Source organism: Oreochromis niloticus, linkage group LG13 (assembly GCF_001858045.2).
Source record: "Oreochromis niloticus isolate F11D_XX linkage group LG13, O_niloticus_UMD_NMBU, whole genome shotgun sequence".
In the NCBI taxonomy this organism is placed as follows: domain Eukaryota; kingdom Metazoa; phylum Chordata; class Actinopteri; order Cichliformes; family Cichlidae; genus Oreochromis; species Oreochromis niloticus.
Genome location: NC_031978.2, coordinates 17,633,681 through 17,646,145, shown reverse-complemented (window position 1 = coordinate 17,646,145; position 12,465 = coordinate 17,633,681). Strand labels below are relative to the sequence as shown.

Here is a 12,465-nt window from a genome sequence, read left to right as displayed (position 1 = left end):
TAGGTCATGCACCGCAATAGCAAAATCAGGGTAGCATCATAGTTTGCATTCAAAATACAGAAGAGGAGGATTTTTTTTAAGAAAGAAAAATTGTGTCCTAAGCAAAAGATAAACATTCACCTGGCTCCCATGCTGGCTGCCAGAAATCCTCCCCTTCATACCCTCAGCCATGCCTGCTACTACCAGACCCACCAGGATACAGACATCTACTCAGAGGAAGAACACCCAGAAAGCGATCCGCACCAAGAGGCAAACTTGCAGTTCAAATAAAACCAGAGGAAGAGCTGCACAGAGGACCCAGAAAACATCCAGAGAACCCAGAAGTTCAAAAACCAGGGCCCAAGCACAGTCAGGCCAAAGTCCCCATGGAAGAGAGGTTAGCAGACCTGCTGCTCAAGGTCCCAGGAGGTCCCCCAGCAGAGTGAACCATTCCCTAAATGTAACAGGATCTGCAAGGCTTAGACGGGCGAGCAATCCGCCTGACCACTGTGGCAAGTTACAAGACCCCCTGGGGCGAAGGAAGTCCCAGCGGGGTACACAAGTGTCTGTTACTCCCTGCCAGCCTCCTAAACCTTGCAGTAGAGGGAAGTACAGCAGGGGGAGCACTAGGAGAAGATCAGCACCCCAGCACGGAAACAAAAGAAACCAGCGACCGAGTACCAGAATCAACGATTCAACTCCTGATGAGGAAGCTGAGAAACTGGAAAATTGTGATGACGAGGAAGTTGGTCCAAAAACGGAGGTTGAGACTCCTGAAAATGTCAAAGACCAGGGTCTCGGAGTCAACGGTGCTAAAGAGGACAGCGTTTTTAAAGCTGATTCACCACTGTGTAATAACACACTGGAAGACTGTGTGCAGAACAGCTGTGATGGTCCTATAACCCAGCAAGAGAAAATTACTGACAGCCATAAGAGTATAGGTGATCTGAAGAGTGTCTCTGGAGCCCCAGAGGGTGATGATGCTGATGGACAAATAAAACTCTGCAGTGAAAGGAGTAAAGAAGCACCTCCTGAGTCTTCAGAGTCAACCACTGCAGTTTCAGGGGAGGTGCAGGGCAGCTGTGAAGGAAATGACACTTCAGCTATCCGTGGAAAAAAGTTTGATCATCCTGCCAGCGATGGTAAGGAAGATAATGTGTGTACTGCACAGCAAGAGCAAAACAACATCCTGATATTGCAAGATAAAACAACAGATGAAAGAGTCACACCTGATGATGAGAGAAGAGAGGAGATAAATCATGAGAGGAAAGAGAGTATAGAAGCAACAAAGACAGTTCAGAGGCAAAAAGAGACAGTGGGAGAGATGGAGGACATCACTTGGAAGTTGGGTAATTGTGAGAATAAAGATGGAGGAAAGAAACAGAAGGAGAATGATGTTTCCATCATTCCTGCTCACCCTCAAACCGGCACTCCAGCCTGTCAAACCCCAGATCCACCTCATTCTAACAAGGGACTGACAGCACAGTCAGAATCACCTTCTTGTGTGCTACTGGTCTCCAACACAGCTACCTCAAATCCCACCAAAGCCCCTTCCACCTCAGAGTCACTTGGCAAAGTTCTGAGTAAGATAGATATTCAACCTGCCACTCATGGTGCTAAACCTCAATCTCCAGGGTGCTCAGTTGTGACTGAAGCAGCCCTGATGGTGCAGGCGGTTGTAGTGAAAAGAAATATGCCAGTTATTATCCGTACAGACTCCCTCAAACTTAGCAATATGAGGGATTCCTGCCACGGGGAACCACACCAGCCACAGAGCCAAGAGGTCCTTCCTAATCAAGGAGAAAGTCTAGCTTGCACACCAGCAGAGTCACAAACCAAAGATAGTGAATCCATTCAAGAGCCACTGGAGCACAAGAGCCAGAAAGCTGTACCTTTGGGGTCCTCAGCACTACTTTCCCAGCTGGCTGCCCCTTCAACCGAGTTAGAACTAAACCTCAGCGAGGTTCAGGTAGCAATGCCAGAGCAGGATTCGGTGCCAAAGATCTCGACTCCCTCTCTGGACAGCAGCTCCACCTTCTCCTGCAGCTCAGAGAGCACTCGATCCTCTTTTTCTTTCGAGACGGAATCAGAGGCCGGGTACGGAGAGCCCAGCTTATCTGTTCAGCCCGGATCCTGGGCGCAAGAGGGGGCCTGCTCGCTCGCCTGGACCGCTTCAAAACTGCAGAGGAAGGAGGGGAAAAAGCGGCGCAGGTGTGGGAAATGCGAGCCGTGCCTCAGGAAGATCAACTGCGGCCAGTGCAGCTGCTGCCTCAACCGCAGGACCGGTCACCAAATCTGTAAACTGAGGAAATGTGTGGAACTGAAGAGGAGAAGACCTTCATCTCCACACACTCACTCTGCTGCACAGGTGAGGCCTACTGCCTCTGTTTTTTACTACATTTGATAGCAACTCAGACATTGCTCAGCATGTAAGGTAAATTTAGAGAATGATTTGAGTTTGAATATACAGCTGGTCTGAATCATCTGAGAAAACTGTGGTTGCTGTTGTCTGTCTGCATTGCTTTTGATCTCTGAGGTTTCCCAGCCGCCAGCTAGCAAATAGCAATGATCATGAGTTGACTTAGACCAGACAGTTGAAACAAAAAGTTTCACTTTCCTATTGTGAATTCTCTCTGTGGGTTTCAACAGATGCCACTTGCTGAACTTCACACCGTCTTCCTGTTATTTGTAGGGAAATGCACAGGGTGAAAGGGGAAGTGAGCATGTTTGTGTGTGGCCCAGGTATTACTCATGCCATGGGGACCGAAATCTGTTTACCATGTCACATTTTGGGGGCATGTCCCCGTTATGGGGGCCACAAAAAAAATCCAGTGAGTTGAAGGCATGTTTTAAGGTTAGGTCAGGGTTAGGGGTTGGCGAATAGTAGTTAAGGCCACTTTGTGAGAACAGAGAAAATGCCCTGTGTTGAGAGAGGGGAAGAAACTGTCACATGACTGGCAGCCGTTCAGCACGTGGTTGGAGGATTGGTCTATTGTGTGTGAATGCATGTGTGTGTGTATTTGTGTGTGTATGTGATCTATGGTGCAATCCAGACTATAACTATTTTATGGATCGCATGTGATGCTTACTTCATGTGTTTCTGAAGGGGTAAGTAGTGACAGAGATTTCATGTTTTTTTTTCTCCAAGTTACCGAAGGGCATATTTTATTATAAAACAGTAAGGATGCCTTGAAATTATGTTATGTAGAGTAAAAATAATAATATTATAATAATAAACTTCAATAAACAGCAAAAACATGGTTTATGAATTGCTTTTGACAGAAAGATGAAAGCCAGATACTTAGTTATATATCAATGAAAAGACTAAAAGCAGGCAATGTGGGTAATAAACAGAGTAATGGAATCACATGAAAGCAAATGAAAAATGTGCTTTAATAAGTGGAGGAGGTCACATCTGATGGCAAAAACTCAGACTTGAGGACAGGAGCATGTAAGGTTGCAAACTGGCTCATAAGACATCAGCATTTCAGCTACGAAGCTTGAGGTCAGATCCATACCTGCTTTGAAAGTGACCATTAAAACCTAAAATCAGTTCTAACATGTACCAAAGTCAGTGGAGAGAATAGACGACTGCAACTGTGTGCAATGAACGTGTCATCTTGTTGCCTTTGAAATGGTTGATTGAAAAATGGAAGCCAGTGTGCAAACCACTTGCAATCTGTTGCCGTCTTCAAACCAACTTTGCCGTGTCAAGAGGATGATAAAACGCAAAACTGCTTTCAGTTTGTATGTGAATGGGGTCAAGTTGGCATTTAAATGCAATCTGTTTGTGATAATACAGAGATTAACTGTAATAAATTGGTAAAAATTTCAGATCTGTTCGAAAATGACACTAAACAGAAATTCACATTCACTGCATTCAGGGTCGAACTAGAACCTCATAGATTTGAAACAGAAATTCTGAAATACCTGCACAAATAATTGCTCCAGGACATTGATTTAATTGCAAAATGACAACCTTGCTTTTATATAGGAAAAGAACCAGAATACAGCCAGTTGGCAACCAGTTCAGTCCACACGAGTTACACTCATTGGCCTTGTCACGAGGGGTCGCCACAGCGGGTAGCACCGCATGTTTGATTTGGCAGAGTTTTTCGCCCGATGGCCTTCCTGACATATCCCCAAAGGGGACACATTGATGCAGACTGATTGATTGCAATGTGTCTACAGTCTGTCTGCATTTATAAATTAGAATAGAATTGTTTGCGGCGCTTCGCTAATCTGCCTGAGACTGATGGCAATCAGTTCAAGTCCAACCACAAAACGGACAGGGTGCCATCCACCAGAGAACTTGTGCAAGTGCCTTGCAATCCTAAGCTGTCGCCCATAGGTTAAGTTTGTTGCACACTCAACCTTTTTTGTTACCAGTTAATTGTTGCAACTAGTTACAGTGGTCACTGACTGCCAAATGGTTCAAATATTACTGTGCAAACACCAGCTGTCCTATTTTTACTCCAGTGTCACTAAGCAATGAGCTGAAGAATTACTGTGACAGTTCACTGACTTAATGATTCATTTTCCCTGGCACAAGGAGCGCTGTGGATCATATTTCTTTGTAATAATAACATTAAAATGATGTATTTGCTTCTGACTGAAGAATGAGTCATGAGTCAAGAGTTAGTTATTCAGAAACATTATTGATAACAGTAATAGTACAGTGAGATACGATGAGACAACAGAAAGTTAACTAGTACCATGGTGCATATTTTTGGTCAGCGTTACTCTGCAGATTCACCAAGACCTCCGCCCACTTTATTATTTCGGTTTCTCACATATACAGTATACTCTGCTGTGAAGTTTTACCTTTCTCGACCACTTTTCTAGTCAAACTGTTGTAGTGAGGGGTGAGTGAACAGCTGTGTGTGAGGGTCCTTGGGTGTGCAAGCATGTCCTAGCAGAACCCTTAGAGCGGTAGCAGTGACAGAAACAGATTAGGGCTGATTATATAACACCTGCATTCTTAGTAGTAGAGACCTCTATTTCTAGTATGAGAGTGGGTGAGGAAGGAAAGATCAGGCCAGGCAGAGATTTGCAGCCATGCTATTGGGATTATCCTGAATTGTAGGTCAGTTTGTGTGTGCATGTGTGTGTCTGTGTGTGTGGGTGGAGGGTGTGCTGAGTTGCTGAGTGACTCAGTGACACACTTACAGCATATCTGGTGGTGACTCTTGATGTTGTGCATGTTTTTATGAGGGCTTGCATGTACAATGTCATTGCTGGATGACAGTGTACAGAGTGACGTAGAACTGCTGACCCACCCTTATTCAAACAACAGAGCCCAGTTGTTTTGCTCTTAACTGACATCACATTGGCCTGCTGCCTCCCATACAGCAGTGCTTGTGTTTGTGGCTTGAAAACAGGTTTTTAAATTGAAAATGACTACTGTCATGGAGCCTGCATCAAGCGTTGCAAGTGAAGCGTTGGGTGATAGCTGTCATCCTGGTGAAATGTAGGTGAAGTCCTGAACTTCATCCTTTGCCTTATTCTAAATGCTGAACTGGCTGAGCAAGTTTATCACTTGTCTTCTGTTATAACCGCTGTTTGTGTACTTTATATGTGCTCTAGTGTGAGTAATACATTGACATACTCACTGGCCAGTCTTGCTAATCAAGCTCACACACCCTTCCAGCAAACGTTTCTAACTCTGAGTGTGTGGAAAAGAAGGTGCAGAGGCCAAAGAGGAGTTCATGTAGGGGCATGCGGATTCTGTGCATGGTTGTATTACATTGAGCTGCCTGTCTAGGGTTTGGTTGAGTTTTACTCTTCAGGGTGTTTTTTCCTTGCAAATTTTGCCCCACCCTCTACGAAATTTTAGTCAAAACCAAATAAAAATAATCAGGATTGTCTTAAAATTGTTTTCTAAATGTTTTTTTAAATTGAGTCTTCATTTGCATAATTCACATTCTTGTTTATCAAATGGTCAAAAGTGACAAGAAAATAGGTCAAATAAGGTAACACAGACTCATTGCCTTTACTGCTCAGTTGTGTTTACTGTCCTGTTACCCCCAAAGGCCCATTGTGAGCCAGGAAAAACTCTGCTCTGCCACAAAACAGAAAAATATGCCAAAACAGCTTAAAAAAACCCCCCAAAACAAAACATATTGAGAACACATAGTGAAAAGTAGAAGAAAAATAAATAATGTTTGAAAAAAGTACATCTGTGAGCTTCCATGGTTCGTGCAAGAGGTGGTGGTCAGTAAGAGCGAAGCTTTCCAATTGAATTTGTCTGCTTTGGCTCAGGTTTGCGGGTCCCCTCGTGGCTTTGTCTCGTACTGGGCTGTGAGGACACCTGGTCCTAAACACAAATCCACATGTCAGCACGTAGTTACCAGAAATAAAATACTGGAGTTAATGAGAACAGACCTTCTTTATTTGTACAGCGTATATTTGACTGAAAAAGTCCTAACATGTTTTGAGCCAGCTATGCTGACTCAGTGTTTACCCACTGGAGAAGCTAGCTGCCAGAGATAAAGTTATTAACGTTTACATGTCCGTACCATTAAATGAAATTAAAAACACTGCGACTCAGCTTTTTCCAGCATTTTAAAGATATCCCTCACAGGTGCTGTCTCATAATTTGACAGGAAAAACCTTCAATATCTGCCAAAATCAATGCATTAATAATTTTCAAGAATTTTCATCTGATTTAACTGTTCAATATCAGCATGTGTGTTGCTTTCATTTGACCATTGTTCATATAATTACACTGCAACCTATTTGTACTTTTACATTGCCCCAAGTTGTCTCATAAAATATATGAGATCAAATGAGTTCAATTTAAAAAACAAAAAACAGAAAGCACAGCTTTATTTTGTTCATACATACTGTAAGTTATTACGTGTGATTATTGGTGTCTTTGTCTGGTGTCTATGCACCTGGTGAGGCACACTTTAGGTAAGTCTGGGGTAACCTATAATTACATGGCGGTGGCAGCTTTCAGTTCAGGACAATAAAGCTGCAGCTGGGCACTACATTGTGCAAATAGTAACTAGCTTGCTTACATCCAGCTTGGCCCAGCTTCAAATGCAAACTCATTTATCTCCTGCACCTTTCCTACTCCTCCTTTGTACATTACAGCGTCTTTGTCAGAAGAGTAGCACGTGTCATTAAAGACTTGGCAGTCCAGGCTGCAGGCTGCAGCGCCTAGCAGCGATGGCTGCAGATATTCAAAGCTGTGTGCAGCAACGCCCTCACTGTTCCCAAATTTAACTAGCACGACACAAAGTAAGAGCGATTCTCCCATTATGTCTGAAGCCAGCGTCCCCCTCTGTTCACAGACAACAGTGGAGATCCTCAGCACTTATGGTTGCCATGGTGACCTCTTTGTCTGTCTGCTGACCTTTAACCTGCCACGGTTGTGTGATGGCATATTCTAAGGGTCACGATGAGGATTAGTGGAGATAGCCACAAGCACCACTGAGTGTCAGACTTTGAGCTCAGTAACCTACATTCAGGTAATTAGGTTAAACTACACAGATTAGGAAGTTAGATCTACATCTAGACTTGTGTTTCAGAGCTTTTTGTTTTAAGAGTTTCAAACTGTGCATACAAATTTATGTCAAATTCCCCCACTTTCTAATCCAGCTTTATTAGTATTTGCACACCAGCCTGGGTGAAAAGCAGAAAGGGGAAAGAAAATTGTATCTAAACTTTTTGGAGTCACAGCTAGAATAAAAGATGGACATAGCAACCGTGTCATAGTAGGATCCCGCCATGCATTGTGAAGTCTCGTATTGAAGTATTAAGTTGGCGTTTTTGCCATTGCCATCTTGTTTTTCCTTTTCTTTTTTTCCCCAGATTTGATTTGAACACAGTGCACAGTCTAGCAATCCTGCTTTATCATCTGTTTTATGCTCAGTGAGACCATAATAACACATTTCTGAATTACTAAAACAATAACCCCTATTGTCTCCACCAATTTATTGTATCAGAGACTGTAACAGTTTTGGCCTAGTTAGACACAGTTTGCAGATCTCATTTTAACCTTGTTGCAAAACTCTAAACACATTCTCACTCCCTCAGACACTTCTTGCACAGTGATGTGCACTTGTGATGACTAACAATAACCACAGGAGGCAGACATCTCAGCGTCTCAGGCTACGTCCACACTAATGCGTTTTCGTTTGAAAACTATTCGTTTTCTCTCTGTTTTGGCCTTCCGTCCACACTGAGACGGCGTTTTCCTCAAGGAAAAACGCAGCGTTTTGAAAACGCTCTCGGAAACGCATACATTTCAGAACGGAGATGTCCGGTCGCAGTGTGGACGCTCGAAAATGCAGACTTTCTAAAACGATGACGCATTTAAGTCATGTGATGCAGTCATGTGACCAATTAAACAAAGATAGTGGAGGGCATTATACAGCAGTTGTTTTGATTGCTCTCAATTTTGACAGCCCTAAAAAAGATTAATATCAGTTTGTACATGCTCCAGATAGCTTTTCTTCAAATTCTTTAATTCTCACTCGCTTTTGCACATGCGCAGGACTGGAAAGTAAGCTTTTTCGGTCGTTTCAATGTGGATGCACACCTCTGTGAAAACGACTGAAAACGCTAGTGTGGACACGGAGCGTTATCAGACGGGAACGCCGTTTTCAAATCGGCTAGTGTGGACGTAGCCTCAAAATTACTCACACCAGCAAAAGCCAGTTCCGGGTTCACAGTAAGCCAGGACATGAATGGGAAACATGTGAGAAGCCGACAAGGAAGATATGCCTTATAATTATGTTGGGTGACTTAAAATGTGAAACTGGGCACTTTCTCATGTATAGTATAGCATAAATGGTAAATGGCCTGTATTTGTATAGCGCTTTTACTAGTCCCTGAGGACCCCAAAGCGCTTTACACGTTCAGTCATCCACCCATTCACACACTGGTGATGGCAAGCTACATTGTAGCCACAGCCACCCTGGGGCGCACTGACAGAGGCGAGGCTGCCGGACACTGGCGCCACCGGGCCCTCTGACCACCACCAATAGGCAACGGGTGAAGTGTCTTGCCCAAGGACACAATGACCGAGACTGTCGGAGCCGGGGCTCGAACCGGCAACCTTCCGATTACAAGATGAACTGCCAACTCTTGAGCCACGATCGCATAAGGTGCAAGTGTCGCCAGATATGCAATATATGCAATGATGTGACAAAGAAAGATTGTCACAGGACTCGACCCACTACACCCTATGATTATTCATTCTTCAAGTAATTGTTTTCTGTGTGACTTTATAAGTCTCTCACATTGTCGTGGAGGAATTTTCACCCAGTCTTATTTGAAAGGTTGCTTCATTTCATTGATTTAGGCATTTGTTTATGCACAGTTCTCTTAATGTTCTGCCACAGCATTTCAGTCACATTGCAGTCTGAACTTTGACTGGACCATTGCAGCACCTTGATTTTTTTTTCAGCCATTCTGTTGTGAATTTGCTTCTGTGTTTGCAAAACCAAACAAGCCATACTTTTTCAGTTTTTTTTAAATCGTGCTGTCATGAACTTCAATGTTTAACATGCTAACTAAGCCATGTAGAGTCTGAGATGTAGCACTTGGGTTTTTTGCAGTATCTCTGACTGGCATGACTTGTCCTTGGATGTTTGTGGCATTGTGTTAACACACACCCAAATTCTCCAGAATAGCAAAACTAGCAAAACTTCTGCTTTTACAGCAATCCTCATTTAATGACCATACAGTGCATTTGATAAGCAGCATCTAGTCTCTTAATTGCTATGAAAGCAGTAAGGGTGTACCTTATTATTATGTACCCTAATTTTTCTCAGGACTGAGTCACGTGACTGTGTAAAACATACGCTTTTACTGTTTCACACGATTGGAGGAAGTAGGTCAAAGTGAATCTCCATCTGAGCAGAGCTTCTATTGCCATCATGAGCTTGAATCATTCCTGTATACTGATGTTTCTGTGTATGACTTTTCTAAATATAAGGGAAGCTGAGGGAGAGAGATAGCATCAGCTTCTGTCAAAGGGTCACAGGAGGGACTCAGGCGCAGACTGAAACCACAAAGATTAGTTTGTTTATTTTACTCTCCACGTGCGATATATACAAGTGAGGGAAAGGGGGTCCGAGGTCACCAGGGTTCACGAAGGGATGAGGAAAACACAGGTAGACTTCTTCACACAGTTAGCTTTCTCCTCTCAGGGAATCCTCTCCATGCTTACGCCGCACTGACTCACCACACTCACGAAAGGGTCACGGCAACAGATCCTCAGGTGGGGCATGCAGAATCTAGCACACGGACAGGAGAATCAATGTCAGGAAAAAACTCGAAGGAAACTCGAAAAAGGCTGTAGAACTGAAGTAACACTGACGAGGTTTCCTCAGCTGCTGCCTTAAGTAGCGAACTTGAGTGAGGGATGAATCGCAGATGATTGTTTACAGGTGCGAGGACGAGAAGCGGGAGCCTGCAATGAACTCCGCCCAGGTAGTGCTTAGAACGTGAGAGGGAAGTGAGAGAGGAAAAGAAAACAGACAGAACACTTGTAGCCACACTGGACCAGTCGGTCAGGCACGGGGACCATGACATATTCAAGTTTGGTTTTACTTTTTTGAGATTAGAAAGATGAGAGTTAAATATCCTTAAACTGTTTTTCCAGTACCTTTATTGGAGTGTGTAATGATTGCTCAGTAGTGTTAATATTTTAAGATGTGTTGTTTTCTTAAAAGTCTGATGTGACATCTTGTGACTTTAGCTGGAAAACTGTTTTAGAAAAAGATGTAAAGTTTAAAGAAGTAAGTCTTAGCGTTGTGAGAAACTGTACGTAAGATGTGGCATCAGTAAGTTTTTTTGTTTGTTTTTTTGCACAGTTTGAAGGAGTCGCCCCCTGCTGGCTATAATGCTTGGCCAGTAGTTGAAGTTGACAGGAAGTCACTTGTGCTTATCCCTGATTGTTGATATTAAACAAAAAACAACAACAACAACAACAACAGAAAAAGTCAAATGACTCAAAATTCTCAAAATTAATGTGAACTGCTTTTCAAAACCACAACAGATTTGGGCGTATGACTGTATTTTGGTTGTCAATGAGAGAGAAATGAACACTTTTTGTAAAATAAATGAATACAGGTTCCTCCACATGCACACGTGGGCACTCTGGCAGTGAGCTGAAGGACAGCTTTCTTTTTCCCCTTCATTATGTAAACGTGTGGGACAGAAGGGGGCTGAGGTAGGGAGGAAGATTCGTGAAATGTCAGAAACACTGTCAGTGATTAAATACAGCCAACTCATTATGACAGAGCAGGGTGAATTGCGCTTTAGCGTACTCTCTCTACTCTGACTTCTCTTCCCTGGCAGAGACATGCATTTTATTACATGAGCTCCCCTGTGATCAAAGCTGCTGTGTATTTTCTGTTAAACTGGTCCAAGTCAATTAAATTTATAACTACCTTGTGAGGTAGTTATCATTAATAGCTGCAGAGCTTTGGTAGCGACCCAAAATAGGCTCAGCGAACCAGGAGAAATGTCTGTTTTATTTCATTTGTGGTTTGGTTATTTGGCCAGAGTCTCCTATGCATCTGGGCTGATGCATGGACCAGATGGTGCCAGCTTTGGGGTTATACAGTATGGCTGCTCCTAAAGTACTCGACTTGAGTCATCAGCCACCAAGTCTTGTTTGATTGTGTGGTATGGGGAAAAACAAAGGTCCACAGTAACGACACTCAGTCTGTAACTGTGCTTATTTGATAGTTTAGAGTAATTACACATGCCTCAAATGTGGAATCATTTTGAAAGGATAAAGGACATTCCCAAGAACATCACATAAAAACTCTAAGGCTCAAACATCAATTGAAACAAATGTTTGCTACTTTGTATAACCACTTGCTATACCCCAAGTATGGTCTCCTTGCTAGTTGTTGCAATATGTTAAGAATCATTACAAATCATTAGGAAGTCTTACTACGGTTTTGTATTTCCTGCAGTGAGAGAGCAAAGTACTCTCAGACTGCTGGCTTACTTGTGGTTCCTAGGGTATTTAAAAGTAGAATGGGAGGCAGAGACTTCAGCTTTCAGCCCCCTCTCCTCTGGAACCAGCTCCCAGTTTGGATTCAGGAGACAGACACCCTCTCCAGCGTTAAGACTGGACTCAAAACTTTACTTTTTGAAAAAGGTGAGGCTGGATCAGGGGAGCCTGAACCACCCCTTAGTTGTGCTGCAACTCACGTATCAGATATGATAAATTTGGAATTATGTGATTAAATGATGAGTTCATAACTTGCAACATGAAAATATAAAAAAAAATTGGAAACAAGGTTAAATGTCAACGGCCCATACACTGTATCATTTAGTTTTTTCACACTGAGTGCTCACATGCAATGCAAAGCAGTGGATTCTCGATGAGAGCGTGAGCATTAATTGTTTCGTGTGAGACACACTTAGTGGGAACCAATAGCCCCACAACTCAAACTATTTACTAATGCCTGATTTACATAATTAGGCAGAAATTAACTGCCATGTCTACACCAC

The 12,465-nt window shown here is 43.0% G+C and overlaps 1 protein-coding gene across 1 annotated transcript in view; it reads left to right on the top strand.

Moving 5' to 3' along the window:
• tet1 (tet methylcytosine dioxygenase 1) overlaps window positions 1–12,465 on the top strand; it is a 36,932-nt gene that overhangs the window by 641 nt on the left and 23,826 nt on the right. The window contains 1 exon segment of the mRNA XM_025897345.1: window positions 4–2,347. Coding sequence (XP_025753130.1) covers window positions 170–2,347 — 2,178 coding nt within the window. The 5' untranslated portion in view covers window positions 4–169.